The sequence below is a fragment of the Macrotis lagotis genome, chromosome X (genome assembly GCF_037893015.1).
Source record: "Macrotis lagotis isolate mMagLag1 chromosome X, bilby.v1.9.chrom.fasta, whole genome shotgun sequence".
NCBI classification, from domain to species: domain Eukaryota; kingdom Metazoa; phylum Chordata; class Mammalia; order Peramelemorphia; family Peramelidae; genus Macrotis; species Macrotis lagotis.
The window spans coordinates 514,368,043-514,388,552 of NC_133666.1; the positions used below are offsets into that span (position 1 = coordinate 514,368,043).

The 20,510-nt window shown below is 37.2% G+C and overlaps 1 protein-coding gene across 1 annotated transcript; it reads right to left on the reverse strand.

The window, feature by feature from the left end:
* Positions 1-1,071: 1,071 nt before the first annotated feature.
* On the reverse strand, positions 1,072-15,959 carry RBM24 (RNA binding motif protein 24). Its single transcript, XM_074207233.1, has 4 exons — positions 15,015-15,959; positions 13,789-13,912; positions 12,093-12,147; positions 1,072-6,181 (listed from the first exon to the last, which is right to left on the reverse strand). The coding sequence occupies exons 1-4, from the start codon at positions 15,180-15,182 to the stop codon at positions 5,821-5,823; spliced, it is 708 nt and encodes a 235-aa protein (XP_074063334.1). The 5' UTR covers positions 15,183-15,959; the 3' UTR covers positions 1,072-5,820.
* Between the last annotated feature and the right edge of the window lie 4,551 nt (positions 15,960-20,510).

The following is a 20,510-nucleotide window of genomic DNA, read 5'->3' on the forward strand; positions in this document are numbered from 1 at the left end:
GGGGCTAAGTGGCTTGCCCAAGGCCACACAGCTAGGTAATTATTAAGTGTCTGAGACCGGATTTGAACCCAGGTACTCCTGACTCCAAGGCCGGTGCTTTATCCACTATGCCACCTAGCCGCCCCTATAATAATACTTTTTTATCAAATTATTTTGATCTAGGTTCCCTCTTTTCTCATCATCTCTTTTTATATTGCTCTCATCCTATTATGATTTATTTATTGTTGATTACTAATAGAATTTCAGATGAGGAAGACCTCACAGGTCATATAGTCCAATTCATACTTTATATATATATATATATATATATATATATATATATATATATATATATATATATACACACACCACATTCAGCAACTAGTTTTTCTTTTGTTGTTCGGTCACTCAGTTATGTCCATCTCTTTGTGACCTCCATGGACACCAGGTTCTTCTGTTTTCCACCAATTCATGAAAGCAATTGGGTTTTTTTAGTTTTTTTTTTTTTTTTTTTTTTTGCTAGGCAGTGGGGTTAAGTGGCTTGCTGAAGCCCAGGTAATTAAGTGTCTAAGGCCGGATTTGAACTCAGGTACTCCTGACTCCAGGGCCAGTGCTCTATCCACTGTGCCACCTAGCCACCCCTATGCCACCTAGCCACCCCCAAAGCAACTGATAATGAAATTATAGTACTGAAAAGTATATCTCCTTCCAATTAAGCTCTTCAGTCCTCCTACCCCATCTGAGTAATATCAGAAGGCTCCTTTCTGATTAATGTTGACCAAAAACAATAACAAAAATAAACTGTTGACAGATGAACATAGTTTAAATAAAGCAAAAAGATTAACTTTCCTACTTAGAAAAATTATAGTTTAATATATATTTAATGATACAACTTTATTATATGTCAGTTTTGGATATTTGGCTTTTCTTGAACTCATTCCTGGAATCACCAAATAAAGATTATAATAAATAATTGATGTTCATTCAGTATTATAATGAAATAAAGATTACTTATAACTGTGGCAAAATGAAAAACCCTTCAATTTCTTTAAAAGATATGAATAGTTTTCTGGTAGCATGCTGGATTAGGTCATTCTGTCAGAGGACAAAGAAATTGGGGGGGGAGGGAAAATTCATGAGATTAGACTTTGTGAAGACATTGTTAGGGAATAAACAAATATTTTGCAGGAAAATTGAAAGAATTGAGATTCTGTAATAATGTTGTTTATTTATAGGCTTTTCTTTCCAAGAGTTACAAGATTCTTTCATATGTTAATGATGCAGAAGACAGAGCATTGAAGTCAGCGGTTCAATTTTGGGCATGTTACTTAATCTCTAGGCCTCAGTTTCCTCTTTTGTAAAATGATGGAGGTGGAAGTGATGACAATCTTTGAAAGAGGGAGGGGCACATATCAACACCCTTACTTGACATATTGAAAAATTGAAACTCTGAGATGTAAAATTACTTAACCAAGAACATTGTTAAATTCCCAAATATTTGATTTTTGATAAGAACCAAAAATGAATCCATTTCTGAATTGTCTGAATGCATGAGCAAAAAACAAAGTTACACTTTTCATGGAAATATGCTGAGATTGTTTGAGGAATAAAAAGACTGAAAGCAAATTTTATAATTTTCTAGCACCTTCTCCAACCTTAATTTCTCCTCATTTCAAATATCTCTTTGGAATTTTACCAGGAACTAGAAAGAGCAGATGACAGCAAAGAAATAAATATCACCTGGTATCCCAAATCTTGCATATGGCTGGTAGTTGATAAATATGTATTTAATCAGAGGAACAAAATATTGATTACATCATTTAAAAAATTCGCCATCATTGCCACTCCCTGTTTCCTTCTATATTTTTAAAGAGTTTGCAGGTCAGGAGTTTGATTAATATTACAGAGTAATGGCAATTGTATATACTATTCAACACTCCATAAAAATCTACTTCTTGTTATGAAAGAGGTCAAATACAATTCTGGGTTCACACTTACTGAGAATTATTTAGCACAGCAGTAATGCAAATTTCAACCTTACCGTATAGTATTTTCCCTCTCCCTTGTGCTAGGTTTAGAAAATGTGAATTTGGGAAGAGGGGCTTGCAAAACTTTTTCACCACCTTTTAACTTACCTCAGTTTAATTATTTCTCTTGGCATAAATTAAACAAAAAATAAAATTATAGGGAGATTGACGTAAGACTTTATTTTACACTCTTCAGGATGACTAAAGTACTTTAACAACAATAAATTCAGATAATTCCAGTGTCTATTTGAGGAACTTAGTGAATATATTTTTCTCCATTTTCAAATGCTCAAGATAGTATTATCATTGTCTAATATTTTGCAAGGGACAGCTAGGTGGTGCAATGACTAGAGCATCAAGGCTGGATTCAGGAAGACCCAAGTTCAAATTTGACCCCAGACATTTATTAACTGTGTGATGCTGTGCAAGTCACTTTGTCCCAGTCTCCTTAGCTGGAAAAGGAAACAGCAAACTACTTCAATCCTTTTGCCAAGAAAAACCCAAATAGTATAACAAAGAACTGTACATGAATGAACAACAAATTGCTATAGCAATATCAATATCTAATGTGTTGTTGGCAAATTTCTTACCCCCACAATAGTTTGCTCCATTCTCAATTTTTGAATCTAATTATGTGTCAGTTGAGAGATTGGAAATTTATGGCTTATAAGACACAAGTTTATTTTGAGAAATCAAAGTAAACAAGCCATAGTTTGATCAATGGGTGAGGATATCCAAAAGTCTTTATCAGATTACAAGAAAAGATATTAGATGAGAGCTACTTGAGTGTAAGATTGTGTGTAAGATTCAATTGCTATAAAATCTTTTTTTTTTAATGAGATCTATAATTTCATCAGTGTAGTAAGCTCCCATGGGACATAGGAGCCATGCTTATATTAGATAACATCAGTTTCCCACAAAGCTTGGCATCTTTAAATCAGGATTTGAACCCAGTTATTTCTGACTCATTTTTGTATCTAATTAGCTAAATGGCTCTATTAAGATTCTAAGTCACAGTTATTATATAATAGACTATTAAAAGGCTTTCAAACTCTAAAATGACATGATTGTGCGTGAAGATCATGATGGTAATAGTAATGAAAAAAACTTGATCAGATCAAGTTGCATAGAATTCAATTACTTGTCACTAATGAAGCACAGAATGCTGGATATAGCAATATATCAAGTTCAAAATATGGTAGATATTGAGCACTCAAAGGAATATCCTAACTGTAAGGTCAATGAACAAAGCAAGTCCATATTTTCATAGAGACAAAATTTGAAGTCAAATTTTAGAGTGTAAGAAAGTATTATAGAAATGATTCTGGATTTCAAGACAGAGAACCTGAGTTAAGTTCCCAGCACTATCCCTGAACTACTTTATATAGTGCTGGGCATATTCCTTAATGTCTGTTTAAGACAAAAAGATGGATTTGGATTAAAATCTCTATACGTCTTCATGGTTGGAAATGTACTATCCTATGATTTCTCCTTACTGTCTCCCTAATAGAATTCCTAAAAAGTCCACATCAACAAATGGAATATTCCAAATCTTAGTGAACAATGTTTTCAAAGGAGTCAGATTTTTTAAAAATCCTAACTAGATAGTGGACATCTAATTGGAGACTCGTTGTTCGTTACCAGCACCTATTTCTTCATTTTTACTAGAGTCTCAATTTTATTCTGTAAAGTTGATCTCTTTATAGTCATTCCATACTCTACATATCCAAATTTCTAAGGTCCAGTCAATGATGCCCCTTCCCTTTTAAAAGTGAAATTCAATGTAACAAAATTTCAGAATCAAACAATCCAAATTAGCATTTGCTGCAATGGGATTTGACTTCCATCTTTTGCTAAGAAGACTGTTGTGACAATAAGCTATTGAAATTTATGCCAGTGTACCAAAGTCAGGTCTTTGGGAAGCTGTGTGATCACTAGGAATTTTAGCTATAAATCACAACTTGACTCCAGTTAAAAGGAGACATTCTTCACTTTTATTGCATAATTATAGACAATGCAACAGTAGATTTTAAAAATTATATTTAACACAAGTGAATAGTTTAGAAGATCTGAAATGTTATAAAGCAATATACATACTGAATAAATAATATGCACAGGAGAGTCATGTCTACATTACATAACACTGGCTAGTATTTTGAATACTTAAAATAAATCCAGTGACAATGGATAAAGTCCATAAAAATGCTATCCTGTCTTCCCTTGTATGAAATTGTTCAAGTATAAAAAGTCCAATACAGTGTAAAATATTATTTGATTTAGGTTAAGAATAAAAATTGCAAGTACTGTAGTTTCACGAGAAAAATGTAAAGCAGCATTTTAAACTACATAAAAAATAGTGAGGAAATTGGACTAATGAATTGCCAGGAAAGTAAATCTACATGAGCAAAATACTGAAGAGGAAGCAGTATGAAACTATCAATACATCCTGTAAAAAACCTAAACTCTGTAAATGTAAGAGTACCCTCTCATACAGTGCACATACTGAATTTAAATAAATCTAAGTCAACATCTTTAGCTGAATAGGTTAATATTTAATATGCTACATCTAAACCTACTAAATAATTTATGCCATGAGATGAATACATAATTTTACAGTGTCACATCTAAAGTTCCTTTCTTTAGAGTGCAGCATAGTAAAACTTCAAAATAAATATTTTTAAATAGCATTACAATTAAGGCACAGTATAAACCACATATCATTAACCCTTGAAGAACTGTAGTCTCAGGAATCTTGTTGTCTTATTTACTGAGTTCCCTAATAAATAGTTTTAAATAGGACTCTGTAATAGATACTAAAGTCATATAAATCATTTTAAAAAAGGAAAAAATAAATTTCCTTAAGACGGTTCTCAAAGGTTCAAATTCTGCAAACTTCTTCCTGCCTTTTTTTCACAAGCCACAAGTCAACATAATAAATAGAAAGAGAAGGCTGTTGTAGTAAAGGGCTGATCCTATTTCAGAATCAGAATAGCTGACACCAGCAGTTAAAAGTTTCCCAAAATTGAAACAGGATGGGGAGAGGGATTAGAATGTGACAAGCTCATCAAACAAGCACAAGTGATGTGTTCTTTCCAGAACTGTCTGTGTTATTGATTGTCTGTACAGCTGTTGCACCCATTAATTCCACATCACTTGTTCCATAGTTCCACTCATCCAGAGGACAGATGAGAAAATAGCTTTGGTGCCTGTCCACCATTTTTACCAAGCGGCCATGCTCCTCAGGATTGTTCGATGCCCATTATGAGACAGTAAGAAAATCACGTTCTTTACTTGAACAAGTTCTGTAGGCCTTAGTGAAAACTAGAAATGACAGTCAGTGCTTTAATTATTTTAAAAATATGTTTGAAATGTTATATAAGCTACATATTGCTCATTCTGCTTTCTTTTCCCTGGTTTAACTTTTTCAAAACAACATTTTCTCATTTGAAAAAGGCAGTTTGCTTCCCTGATACTATTTAAAAAAAACAACAAAAAATTCTTTATTTTATTTTGTCAAATGAAGTTCTATTGTTATTCCTATAGTCTTTCCATGGCAGTGCATTGTTTATTCAGTGTCTCCTGGATTGACTTCTGAAACTAATTCCTCCCACTCCCCTGGCCCTCACCCCTTTTCCCCCATAGCAACATGATTCTAGTACAAAGACAGTGGAATAAAAATCTCCTGATTTGTAGTAGCATAACTTTTCTTAAAGCTGCTTAGTTAGTGTTAACCACCTTATTATCTACTTAAAACTGGAAGGCTGGGGAAAAATAGAGAAAGAAATTCAACTCTCTTCAGATGGCTGGTCACTCATTATTGCATACGGTCTGTTTGCAGCTGCTGTGGCTGATACTGGCCAAATGCTGCCGCCGCTGCCGCCGCCGCCGCTGCTGCAGCAGCTGTCCCAGGTGCTGCCGCGGTGATTGGCTGCTGCACTGCATAGCCATAGCCCCCAGCAGTGACATAGCCTGCAGCAGCTGGAGACGCTGCATAGGGGTACTGGTCATAGGCTGCTGCCGCTGCAGCTGCTGCAGCTGCTGAGTATTGTGCATATGCAGCTCCAGTATAATCAATGTAAGGTGTGGTGGAGGCAGCAGCTGCCGTAGGTTGGACATGTGGAATTACAACTCCAGGTTGCACAAAAGCCTGTGGATAAACATAATGGGCAGGTATCCTGTTGAGAAATAGAAAAGAAAGTCAGATCACAGTGAGCGCTTATGTGTGAGGAGATCTGTTGTTCAAATGTAAAACAAACTCAAAATTTAGTGGTTATTATGAGCATAGGGTTGCCACAATAGCTACATTCTAGCAGTCCAATGAATGCACTCTGGATGTAACCCAAAACATATGTAGTTCTCAGAAAAAGAAGCCAACAATAACTGGAGCTAAACACATCATGACTGTATTCTTATTTATATTTGTTTATTCAATACGACCAAATATGAATTAACAGTTTCATCAGTAGTTAAGGGAGTAAGTCAAGGTTCAGGATTTCCACATTCTTTTTAAATGCATTTAATAAATGCTCTCATCTTAAATATTAGAGTTACAATATAGAAAAAATTAAAAGTATTCTATAAAAGGAAAAAAAAGAGCGTGGCAATTAGAAAAATTCTCAGCTGCAAACATTGGACTTTTTTTTAAAAAGGTACCTTGCCATCAGGTCCGAAGGATGAGATCTAGTTTGCCAATACCAAATCACTAAAGAATATTTCAATCAAATATTTAGGCTGGAAACTGGACCTTGTTTAATTATCATGGCAACCCTACTTAAAATTGCTATGCAGACTCAGCACACATTAATTTCTCTGCAACCTCAGTCACCCTTATTAAAAATAAAAAAATAAAAATAAAAAATGCAGGCGACAAAAAAACTTTAAAAGTTCACAGGTGTGGTAAACACGGCAGAATCACACTTTTCAAACGAACGATAGTGCAGCTCACTCTATCATAAGAGGCTGTTGTGGGAAGCTACAGAAATGCTATTAACATTCATTGCAGTGATTCCCAAGTAGATGTGCAGCACACTTTTTTTTTTTTGAGGATAAAATTTGTAAGGACACAAGGTTCAATCAAACCTGTTTGACTATCAGGCAACTGATGTCAGCCAGCTTGTTTATCTCTATGCAAGACAGACAGAGGGGCTGGGGGAGGTGATGAGGTAGAGGGAGTAGGAAAAGGGAGTTACAACTAAATACATCTAAAATATAAAATATAAGTTTTTAAAAAGATTTACAAAATGACATCTAATAAAAAAAGATATTTCTTTTCACATTCACTAACTCTCCATTTTTTTCTTCAAATCAAAAGAGGTTTGGCTTTATTCATTTATAGCAATGGTCACCCTATTCATATTTACTTGTAGAAATGAAGCCCGTTATTATATAACACCATACAAAAACTGAGATATAGTCTGTCAAGTGAAATCAAACACCCATTTAAATTATACACAAGGTGCATACATTCTCCTATCTCACTTATGTTCATGTGTTTTTTAAAAAGTTTGAGTTGCAAAAAAATGTATATCTCAGTTCTTAGTACTGAAATTTAATTAATCTTAAACTAAAATACACCTACAAATATATGACCATCAGTGGAAAACACTCCAGATAACTATAGGCATTGCACTATAATTCCATCTAAAATTTAGCAAATAAACCAAATCTGTTGAAAAATTAAACAATGATTGTCTTTAAACTTGCTATTCAAGAATTCTAATGTTAGAACCCAAAACTGATGAAATCATATTTGTATTATTCACCTTTATTTTTCAGCGTTTCCCTTAAGCAATACTCATGTGAGACCAAGGCTAATGAACATTCACAGAAAGACTGAATTTATACCAGTAGTTATTCTATGCTAGCCCAAAGCACAAAAAAACCCCAAAACAAAACAAACTTATTTTAATGGTGAGAATATGGTAAGTTTTATTAGACTTGTAATTCCTTCCCTATGCAAACACAACTATGTCATCATGTATTCCAGAGGACACTTAAAGATATTCTTAACTGTTAGAAACTAAACACAAAGCCCTGCCCATATACTCTTGTAATTTTTTTCTAAGTTAAGTAACTAACCTCACTAAAAGTAACAAGCATTGGCATTATGAAATGTTATCCCTCTGGATCTCTCTCCATTATATTGGTCTCTACCAACTCTTCACTATCATGCTATTTTACATGGTTGATTGACAGCGCAGCCTGCAGTGGGCTATTTTTGATCATGTCATGAGACAAGGGTTTCAAGCAGAGTAAAATGTCTTTATAAGGCCAAAGAAAACTCTGCTGTATTTGCTGTAAAGGCCAGTAAGCATAGATCTCACAATACTGGAACATTAACCTCACTGGATTACTAGAGACCTAGCTGAAGTAGTGATTACGTAGGCAACTTTGATTAGGTTATAACTTGAATGATTTTTGCTTTTGGGGAATATGGTTTGAGTCTGTCGTAAGAATTGCTTTTTCTGCATCTGGTTATTAACTTTTTTCTCTTTTAAGGAACAGAGATGTGTTTAGAGAATTACATTACAAAGGGAGTCCCATAGTATTCCAGTCTCTGGAGAAAATCTTTTACCACTGAGAACAGCTTTTCTCTGATTTGATTATGCCAATGAGTAAGTAAACTTGTCTCAACACATGTCAGCAATCTGCATCAGACTGCTGGTGAACAGCAAGTGAAGGAAAATGAAGAATCTGGACAGTGTATGAATTATTGTGGTGTAAAGCCTTTCAAGACTGGGGGAAAATTTAAACTCCATGAGGACAGGGACTGTTTCTTTTTTCCTTTGAATTTTTTTTTGTAACTACAGTACTTAATACAGAATCTGGTACATAGTAAATACTTTATAAATGCTTGTTGAATTGAATTAGTAAGTGCATTTGAATCATAAATAATTAAAAAAAAATCAACCTGGGAAGGTAAAATTGAATAACAGTTTGCAACAGTCTCCCTTTGAGGAGAACCCCTTTTCTAGACTGGGGAGCCTTTTACAGAGTATGGTGGACTTCTCTTTGGCTATATTTCTACTAATTCACTTCCCCAGTACAATTATGGAAAGTAGAGGCCCAGGTGGAATGGTAAAAATAAAGGAATGCATACGTTTTTGACAACAGACTTCTGAACTCTTCTACTCACAGCACATACATATCCTCAGTGCCACCTCTCCAAGGTCCCAGGAAGAAAAATCTTCCTCAAACATAAACCAAAAGAAGCTTAATAAAACATTATTGTAAAATCAAACAAAAAAGAACGTAACACTGTTCTAAGGAGTTCACATGTTTCCATACATGAGACTACTGTCCCAAATCTAGTCAGGAGCTTAGTATTTATTGATTCACAGTACATTTGAAACTACTTAAATGTCAAATAAAAATGGTAAAGTTATTATTGCCTCAAACTATATAATCAATAACAAAACCTTCTTTTACAACAAAAACCATGCATCACTTAAACAATTTGAAATAACCTCATCCAAGGCACAGTATTTAGAATAAAAGACCACTCACTGAAAAACAAAACAAGCTTATTTAAAATTTTAAGAATTCTTGAACAAGCAATTAGATCACTGAATTAAGAAGACCAATTCTACCTGGAATCTGTATCCTTTGTAAATAAGTACTTAGCATAGTGTCTGGTAAATAGTAAGTGCTTAATGAATATTTACTGTATTGGATTAACTTATGTTAAATAGAATAATTTATTCACCCATTAATAGGTGACTTTTACAACTAATAACCATTGGGAAGAAGCTGTTATCTAATATTTGATGTAAAAAATAGAAACTCGCAAATGAAAATGTGTTGCATTTAAATTTTCTATGTAGCACTTTCAACTCCAGTTCATGTTGTTAATCTTTTGCTCAAGATGACACAATGACTCTCTAATGTCTAACACATTCAAAGCCAACTTTAAGGTCATCAATCTCACCACAATTCTGATATCCAAGTTAATTCTCATGACTTCTCAGTATTTTGATCTGCTAACATCAAGTTGGTTTCCTTATTGCCACCAGAGCTCACTTCGGCCCCTTTGCTAATGTATGTTCTCCAATCCCCACCCTGAAATCTCCCTCTCCAACCCCTCTATTTAAATTTTACCCATCCTTTAGGATTCATTTATCCCATCATTTCCACAGAGCCCTTTTCAAGACTTTCTCTAATAATGACCTTACTTCTTTGAGTACACACATGCCATGGAATTTAGCATTTTTGTTATATACTAAATGATTTAGGAGTGTTAGTTTTGTCTCTGCAACAAATGATAAGGGCTTTGAATGTACAGAACATGCCTTAAACATCTTAGTTATCATCTACTCTCTAGTAGAGTGTGGCATATCTAGTAGGCATTAATAAAGTTTTACCTCTAAATAGGTTACTATATTTCTAAGTGACAGACTAATATCTGTCAAATTATGATGAATTATTTCACAATTCTCTACTACTTGAGTAGAGATACTAGCCATATGCACAAGAAGTTTTTAATATATGTAAAATATATATATTTATATATAGTTCATTATTTTTTTACTGATCCTCAAACAAGATGCAAAATCATCGATTACTAGCTATCAGTATAATAAGGCACTTTTCAATTACTTCATGCTCCTCTCATTTATGTTTTTTAATAAAACAAGTTTTGGTAGAAAGAAAGATAAAAGAGTAGGCCCACAGGTGATAAAGATGAGGGCTAGAAAAACTCACTAAAAGTACGACTTGTCAGCTGATTCATCCTTGAATACACCTGGAAGCATAGAAGGCACAAACTAACTTGGCAGTCAGATTCCAACACTTCAGGCCACACAAATGCAGTAAACTAAGATTAGGCATTTAAAAAAAAAGTTGGGGGGGGCGCAATGCTCCTTAAACAACTGATGTGTTTATGAAATTTAACTTCTGGCATTCACACAAAATGCTAGATATAGTACAGAGAATGTAGAATACAGTAATCAGAACAAATTATCTGGGAAAGCATCAGTACCACACACTATTTGGAAGAGGGGAAAACAGGCAACTGAGTTGTAGAATATTGCTGAACAAAATCAAGAGATACAAGAAATACAGGTAGGATTTCCTGAAGTTAGATGTGTGAAGTGAATTTTAGTGCTACTATTCTCAGAAAGAGTCTGATTATTAAATCTGATGGGTAGGATCGGCGCTCCAAGTTAGAAAAGCCTAAGCAGACATACATTGTTAAGAGACAGGTCCTCATACCCATCAAAAAAGAAAAAGAGTAAAGTAGAAAAGAATGACACCTCCCCACCACACATGAAATAGAACATGCAAGCAGTGAATCTGCTTTCTTATATAGTGAAGTCACACATTTTAGCACTCACTACAAAAAAAAATATGGTTAAGAGGAAGTCACAGGCTACAGCTTAAAAGCAAGGAAAAAAAAAGACCCTTTGCTCCCCATGGCAAAGTCAAAGTCAACAACACTCCTCAACACCACCACCAAAAACCAAAAAAAAAAAAAGAAAAGAACTCCCCCCCCCCCAAATTTTCACTACAGCTCTTTTCAATTAAATAAAAAGCACACGTTTAGCTATCAACACCACTTCATTACTGTAATAAATAAAATAAAGCACACGGAGGTCTATTGACTATTATGAAAATAAAACAACAACAACATACATGCATCGTTAATCACCATCTTAGCTTGTGTGTTTGAGTCTACTGGTTACAGAGTTTAATTCCAAACAGAACTATTCCACATCTTATCATCATATCCTTCTGATCAGTTAGCTTAACTGTATACGATCCCTGTCAGATTAGAAAGAGATAAATAACATTGAGACAAGCTGAAGAGTTAGAAGATTGATGGGGGCACAGTGGTCTTGTACACAAGTCATACCTCTTTTTTTATCATAAGCTCAAGAGGTGTCTGGATTGGAGGACTGCATACTTGATCACATAACTTGACTCATCTAAAAACATTTATAGCATCACCATCAAGAAGCAAAACAGGGATTTTTTTTTAAAAAGAAAAAATCAGGAAAACTCAATGGCAGGATGATATTGTCCATGTGTGACAAAGCAGGATAACAGAAGATATAGTTGTACTTTGGAGAACCTGTTTGATTGACTTACCCAAAAGGTCTCTGTATAAGAGCTGGGTGAAGTTGTTGAACACCAAAGGCAAAACCTAACAACAAAATATATTTCATTCTTGATATGAACATTCCAACAGTTACATATTACTACAATACATAACATATACAAGAATAGCTTTCATTTTATATTTGCATTAGATGCACTAATTTAAAGTCAGGTAATTTTTTTTTAAAAGAAAAACCATGCTTGAAGAATGGGAAAAACTTATAATCCCACATTTAAAGAAGTTCTTTAGTTTCATATAGCACACCAGTTTGGATTTTGACTTAATAAATGATGAAAAATGAATACAACTGAGAGAAAGCAGAGAATTCATTATGAACAGTTTCGCTGACATAAAAACACTGTAAAAGACCTCAGGTGGATGCTACAATGAATAGTGCTTCTGAATTCAACTAAGCACAATAATAATATCTCAGGTTGAATTTTTTTTCACAAATATCCTTATCCTATAGCATTCTAAATTTATGAGTTTCAATGTTTGCAATACTCTTTTAAACTGCATATTAATGTAAAGGTCTATGCATGTTAAAAGTCAAAGAATCAAAGATTTGGAGCTCAAAAGTTTACCAGAGTCCATCAAATCAAACTCTCTCATTTTACACATGGAAAAACTAAGACCTAAGAAGGCAAAGTGATTTGCCTAAAGCCACATAGCTAGTATGTTGCCACAGCAGACTTTGAACCTTTGGTCCTCTGAGTCAAGAGTCAGACTCATCACACTCTACCATATCAAGAGTAGAGTTTATAGACAAAAACTTTTTTTTTCAAAAAAAATCAATAAAACAGATTATCTCTTTTCTTTTTCTAAGAAATATGTATATTCATTTAGTTTGTACATTTTGCTTTTCTCTTGTTGAAAAATTGATCATATTGCTTGCATATCAGTTATTTACCCCTATGTTGGTACGTGGACTCACCTGTCATTGTTAAGGCAGGGGAAAAGTCTTTTTGAGTAGGTGGATTGAAGTAGAAATCTATCCTCAAAATTTTAGAATCTTATAATCATTGCAAATAAACATCAAAATTTACTTTTTAAAAATTACATATATATTGAACCCTGTACTTTTCATTACTCATGCAAATGGAGGAAGGCAGCATTTGGAATAATCCCGAATAGCAGATTATCAAATAATCACTTCTGCTTTATAATACACAAGGTGTTCCCCCCCCCCCCAGCAGATGTCCTATATTACTTATGGTTTGTTTAGGCTAGAACTCAGATTAGTTTGCATTCCCCAAGCACATGTCAAATGAGAAGGGAAGCAGCCCAGAAGAGTATTAGGTAGACAGGTGTAGCCAGCCTGGGATTAAAAATTTGGCACAAATAAGGGACATGTTGATTGTGCTTGCAGATAAATGAGAAGAATAAACTGCAATTGCAAGTCATTCATTTATGAGTAAGACCTATAAATCTGGGTCTATTCAAAGCTATCTGGAATAATATTTCTTTTTTTTTTCAACTAAGATTATACTTTTACAGACACATCTATGTGTTTGCCTTTATGAGAAGATTGTTTACATATATCTTTAAAGTAGGAAAAAAAAGTTTCTTTATGGAATGATCAATAAAAAGCACCATTCTACAATAAACCAACAGGTCCTGAAGAAGATTCTGTCTTTTGAATCAAAATATCTCTCTTTACAGGGCCCAGGAAGGACTATCTCTCACCTGGTTGCATGATCCTGGGTTTTGCCCCCAAATATGCCAGATTCACGTTGGCTTTTCTGCCATCAATGATAGGGTTGGGATCCTTACAGGCTCTTTCAGCAGCAGTTCTGTCAGCCATGGTGACCTTAGCAACACACATACACACAAATGCTACAAATTAAAGCCATAAAGGAAACTCACAGAGCAGTCACCCAGGCGGTCACTGTCAAGCATTTCTTTATCATGGAGCCCTTTCACATTTCACATTTCACACACCTTCCTTTTGGTCTGCAAAACATTGCCCCCAGCAAGCAGAGGTCTGGAATTCTGATCTCCCCCTTGCCTGACACTGCTGGTGGTCCCCATCCTTAGGCCAGGAAAAACACTTGTTTAAAGTAAACGTCCCATTTAAGAGAGAAGAAATCCTTACGCACCAACCTCTCCCAGAATACACTGTTCGATGTTCTGCCTGGGAGCTCTGTGACCTCTCTAACTTTAGGCAATTTACTGACCTTGACTGCATAAGTAAACTGAACCCTAATTAGATATGCCCCCCCCCCCCATAAATGTTGCTTTGGAAACCAGCCATAAGACTCGGTTCTCTTAAAGCACCTACTTTATAGAAGATTAAAAAGAAAAACGAAAAGAAAAGAAAAACAGGGGATGGGGGTGGAGAAGAGAAGTTGGGACTGGGAAGGCAGACAGACAGCCAGCCAGCCAGCAACTCCTTTGGAGTGCCCACTCTCTGACCCAATCGGCATCGCCAGGAGACGAGCATACTTTTCCAGAGCCATAGGACAGCTAAACTTGAAGCCATCAACGAAGGAAAAGCCATTTCCCAGGGTAGCGGCTCCTGATCATCAGCTTCCTCTTCACGCCCCTCCTTCTAAAGAGAATCTAACTTTTTTCCTTGCAACACCAAATCCCTAAACACTACGAAAACATAGACAGCTCCCCTAGCTTCTCCCTAGAGAACCCCAAGAGGTGGAAGACCGGCCTTCTCTTTCCCTTTCCCCCGCTCCCTCTGGTCTCAAAAAGTTTCAGTTCAGCCTGTGAGGTCTCCCTGGTCCCCGCCCCGAATCGCCAGCTTCCTGGGCACCCCTTTTTCTCTTCTGCCCGTCGGGGATCCCTAGTTTCTTCTGGCAAATGGGACTCGTCTTTGTTCTCCCCTTCCCCCTCAGCCCTTCTCTCCACCTCCAAGGTCTCTGCCCCCCCCCTTTTCCCCAGTAACTCCCCCCCCCACTTACAAATCCATAGCCCCGGGATTTCCCCGTCTGCCGGTCAGTGATGACCACCGCCTCTTCGATCTCGCCGAAGACCTCGAAGTACTTGCGCAGGCTGGAGTCGGTGGTGTGGTAGGGGAGCCCCCCGACGAAGATCTTGGTGTAGGTGGTGTCCTTCTGGGTGGTGTGCATCTTCCCGCTTTCCCCGCGGCTCGGGCTCGGGCTCGGGCTCGGGCTCCGGTTCGGGCTCCGGCTCCGGCGGCGGCGGCTCCGGCTGCTGCTGCTGCTGCTGCGCCGCCCCCTCCGCCCCTTCGTTTCCCTCACCCTCTGGAGTCCAGCCGCAGCCAAAGGCGAGCCCAGCCGAGGGGGGGCGGGGGGAGGAGAGCTGGGCAGCGTGTGAACGACTGTGAGTGTGTGAGAGTGTGAGTGTATGCGTGCGCGCGTGGATGTCGGGGATGGTGGGCGGCAGGGCAGCGGCGGAGAGCTCAGCGCCCGGCCGAGGGTCCTGGGGCTTCCCGAGTCGTAAGTAAGCTCAGGCTGCAGCCTCCTTCCAGGCTCGGCTCCCGCTCCCCCGCCGCTCGCGGCCCCAGCTCCTCTCTCCCTCGCTCCTCCGTCCTGATCAGTACACGATACGGAGATGCATGGATGCCTAAGAACACCCAGATCTCTCTTCAGAGACGATCTGTGTCCACTTACCCGGCAGGGAGCCCAAGAGGGTAGCGAAGTACGCCTCCCCGGGCAACAGGGTGGGAAGAAGGGGGCTTTAAAGGTAGGCTGTTTAGCCAAGGGAGCTCTCCCGGGCGGGGGTCCTGATCTCCTCCCGGGGTTCCCCCAGTGGGTGTCCAAAGAAGTAGAAGAGCTGGTGGTCCCTGAGCTGGCTGCGGTGGGTGGGAGAGGGCAACGCGGCGGATCCCCTCCTCCCGATCGCCTTCTCCAGGCCCTGAGAGCGGAGGATGGTCCTGGGTGTTGAGTTACTCTCCGCTATCTTTCTTCCCCTCCCCTCCCATGCCGGGGGGTCGGAGCCCGGCTGGGGAGGGGGGCGGGCCGGGCGCCGGCGATTGGCCGGGTCCCCACCTGGAGCAGACACCGCCGCCCCCCAGCTGTTGCGAACAGCTGCTTCTCCTCCTGCGCTCTGTGGAGCTGCCCGGGCTTGGCTCGGAAAGCGAGCGGCGGAGGAGAGTTGGGGATGATGGAGGGGCGGGTTCGCGCTTTGGACTGGCTGTCTCACTCGTCTCGAGTCACAGTTTCACGACCCGGCCTCATAGCAGAAATCTGGGGGCGCAGAGGACAGAACTCTGTTCATAGCCGCTTGGGCTGAGAAAATGCATATGGAAGTAGGAGCTGGCTGTGCCTTAGAGACTTTAGTGCAAGTCACCAGAGGAGTTAGTAGCGCTGTCTGTGTTCTGAAACTGTGGGGAGCAGCTCTCCCACTCTAGGCAAGGCGAAGGAAGAAGCTGCCCACGGGATTTGGGGTGGGAGGAGGGAGGAATCCAGAGAAGGAGGAAGCAAATGACAGTATAGAGGTAAAACTGGGGAGACAGAAATAGAGGGCAGAAGCACTTGCTTTACCATTCTGTGTACATAGCAGGCCTTTAATGAATGCGGGTTCTTTAATGCTAAAAACTACTGAATTAAATAAGTTGGGTAATGATATATTTCACTTACCAATTTCTGTTTTGAAATATCATAAAATTTAGATTTAACAGGTCAGTTATCCAGATTTCACCCATAGAGAGTGGTGGAAGGTTTAAACATTAAGTTTTCTTTTAAATGAGAACACAGTCATTTTCCATTATTTGAATCTGACCCTTGTTTTAAAAGGCTACATGCAACCATTTTATTATGCTATAATTGGAAATGTTTTCAAACTTAACTAATGAGGTCCACTGTTAGATTTCCAACAGGTCACTATGCCCTCTTTGTATTTCAAAAAACACATAACTGTCAGTTCTCCAGGGTGTTTTGATATAGCTCCCTAGTTTTTAGAAAAGTTTACCACAGGTATATTAAATGAAGACATAAAAGTATTCTAGTCACATTTAATATTTGTAAGGAAATATTTAATGTGAGCTAAATGTTTCAGATCCCATTGTTTGGCTCTAATGTGTTTTTATTTTCAGCAGATTGTACTTTGGATTTGTTCATTTAGAACAACTAATCTAAATCTTTTATAGGGATGGTGTATCAAGACACCTCAACAATAGATACACAGTGATAGTTTCAAATTGGCAAAACCTGTGAATGAAAATATTCCCAGATAATTTAAATGAGTTTAGTGGTTCTATTTCTTACTTTTCTTTCTCCTGGATGACAGTTCTTTGAAGTTGTCCTATGCTTAGGTATACTTATGCATTAGGAAGTGTAGAGCAAATCAAAAAAAGTTACTTAAGTTTTATTAAATTTCAGATGGAATTTAGAGGCACAACATGTACCTCTGAACAACTTTCATTTTCATAGAATCTCAGAGGCCATCTTGTACAACCTTTGTAAACAAGAAATTGTTTCCTAACATCCTTTGCTTGAAGACCCCCAAGGACAGGAAACTCACTATCTGTCAAAGCAATCCATTTCACTTTTTAGTAGCTCTAATTGGTAGGAAATTTTTCTGTAACACAAATTTCACTTTAACATTGGCCTCCTTGCTGTCATATGAATAGAGCCCTCAATTTGAACCTGGGCATTTTCTGTATCTGTCCCCCATGACTGGCCCTTCACTACTGACCTGGTTTCTTTCAAGTGCCAACTAAAATCTTACTTCCCATAGGAAACTTTCCCTAATATCTCTTAACTATCTCTTTTAATTATTTTAGATGTATCCAGTAAATAGCATATTTTGTATGTATTTGTTTGCATATTGTCCCTCTCATTAGATTGAAGGCAAGGGCTGACTTTTGCCTCTTTTTGTATCCCCAGAACTGAGCAGAGAGTAGACACTTTAACATGTTTATTGAATTGAATGAAATTTGCTTGTTCTTAGCATTCATTGTATCTTGGGTGAAGTGAGGAAGACATTTCCTACAGGGAAGTTTTTCAAATACTTGAAGATAGCTATTAGCACCCCCCTTCCCAAGTATTTTCTTCTTCAGGCTGAACATTTCCAGTTCCTCCACTATGGCATAAGCTACCTTATCTTTGGCATATATAGATAATCTCTGCTACAAACTTCTTGAAGGCATTTTATTTTTCTTTGTTCTCTACAGTGTCTAGCAAGACTTTCCAAACACAATACCATACAAATGCCAAATTTATTGAATGAATTACTGAATATAAGAACCACAAAGTAAAACTGTATAATTATCTAATTTCATTATCTACTCATAGAGTACAACTTCAAGGTGATTTTTGAGTACAAGAACAATGAAAAATAACATAATTTGGAGGGGAAATCAGGATACTGGCCAAAAAAAATGCTTTTAATGTGTGATTATATGTTTTATATTCTATAATATAGTCTATATTCTAGATCTATTCTATTTAAAATATGTTTTCATATTGTGTAGTCATTTTCTAAGCTTTCTGCCTTTAGGTGATCCCATGAAGAAAATAAACTGTTTTGGAAAAGAATCTATTGTTTTTTCCCCCTTGAAATCTCAAGATCAATGAAAAGTTTGCTGACATCTAAGTCTATGAGTTCAAGGGAGGTACTTTCCTCCCTCCTTGATGGAAATCATAGTAATTCACATAGAAGATGGTGATAGTGGAAGGGAGTAATATAGCAACAATTTGGATATTTAACAGGCTAATTCTTTGAAAATGACCAGGTCTAGTTCCTACTGGGGAACTCTATTCTAGAATACTACTTCCTAAGGTAGATCAAATCACTTTGTCTTCTCTGTACCCAGGATGAAAATGATGTTCTTAGTCAGATGACAATTTCTGTTGTTTCTATCTTTCAAATCAACATCTCATGAAAGAAGAGTTCACTTTTTACAAAATGATATGTGGAAATTTTCTAGTTGTTAAGCTAAAAGATAATAAAAACCTTGGTATTATCCCTTGTGGCTGTATGATTCAGTGTGTGTGGGCATTTCCCCAACATTAATACGGATACACCTGTCTAAGTGGCTATTGCTCCTTGCTTTCCAAAACAAATGTCATGCCCATTTATCAGCTTTGCACTCTGCATAAAGGCGGACTCACATGCAATGGCCTAAGCTATTCTATTTGAATCTTAAGTCATTTCACTATGTAACCAAAGGTCCATATAAGCATTTTTGAATGCTGTGTTCCAAGAATATCAAATTCCAGATATTTCTACATGATTATACATTACTAATTCAATTTTGAAAAACAATACTTGGATGATCCTTTTGCTTTCTTAGTTGTTTGTGCCAGAGGGAATGCTCATGTATTTATGATTACACAATGCAATTTTCTAAAAGTGATAAATAATTTTCATTCTGGTGACATTCAAATTAGTCTTCACAGGTTACATTAAAACCCTTAATTTCTGCTCCTATGTCAGGTTTAATCATATTTGGCTAAAGAAGAGGCACAACACTAAAAGCAAGGAAATGGGTTCTACTCCAGGTTTGGCATACTAACCATTCTGTCTTTATCACCTCCCATGGTTTCAATGATCATATCTATGCTGATGATTCCCATACCTATTTATTCAGCCCTAATCTTTCTCTCCTGACCTCTGATCTCACATCTCCAACTGCTTCCTGACATTTTGAACTGGATGAGTTTTAGACATCTTAAAATCACCATCTCCAAAACTGAATTCATTTTTTTTCTCCAAACCCTCCTTTCTTCCTATTTTTCTTAGAACTGTCAAGTATACCACCATCCTTCCAGTAAACCAGACTTGCAATCTGGTTGTCATGCTCATTATCTCTCCCTACTCATATCCAGTTACTAAGTCCTCTCACTTTCTTAACAACTCTAATATATGCCTACTCCTTTTTATCTCAAAAACTGCCACCTTATGGTACCAGATTGAACCATAGTAAAAGTCTATTAGTTAGTCTTCTTATCTCCAACTCCTTCCAACTGCAACCACTACATCCAACTATCCAATGATCTTCCTATTGAGGAAGTTTGACTATATCAATTAACTTCCCTTCCCCTCTTCAATACACCCAGTGACTTTTTAATCACTTCTAGAATAAAATATAAAATGTTCTGTTTGAATTTTAACTCCTAGGCACTTAATAAATGACTCCATAATAGAATCATGTGACTTTGGTCAATTTACTTACTTTCTGAGCTTTGGTTTTTAATAGACTTAATAATAGACTTAATAATAATTTATCTACTTCTAGATATTGTGAAAATCATATGAAATAATATAGATATTTGAGTGATCCTTGAAGAATTGTATGATATCATGGAAAAACCCTTAAATCTGGATCTAAATTGTAGCTTCTATCACTTATCTGTGTGTGACATTTGGGAACTCATTCAACTCCTCTAAGGTTCTGTTTAATATATAATAATTTTTTTAGATCCCCTTTCAGCTCTCAATCTTTGTGTGAACTCAGCACTAAAAATTAAACATAAGGTATTACTATTTAA

Excerpts from the sequence above, each read along its gene's own strand:
- RBM24 (XM_074207233.1), bottom strand. The coding sequence starts at position 15,182 with ATGCACACCACCCAGAAGGACACCACCTACACCAAGATCTTCGTCGGG. Across the intron at positions 12,148-13,788 it reads ACCCAGGATCATGCAACCAG|GTTTTGCCTTTGGTGTTCAA; the intron begins GTGAGAGATAGT and ends TTTTGTTGTTAG. Across the intron at positions 6,182-12,092 it reads CTTATACAGAGACCTTTTGG|GATACCTGCCCATTATGTTT; the intron begins GTAAGTCAATCA and ends ATTTCTCAACAG.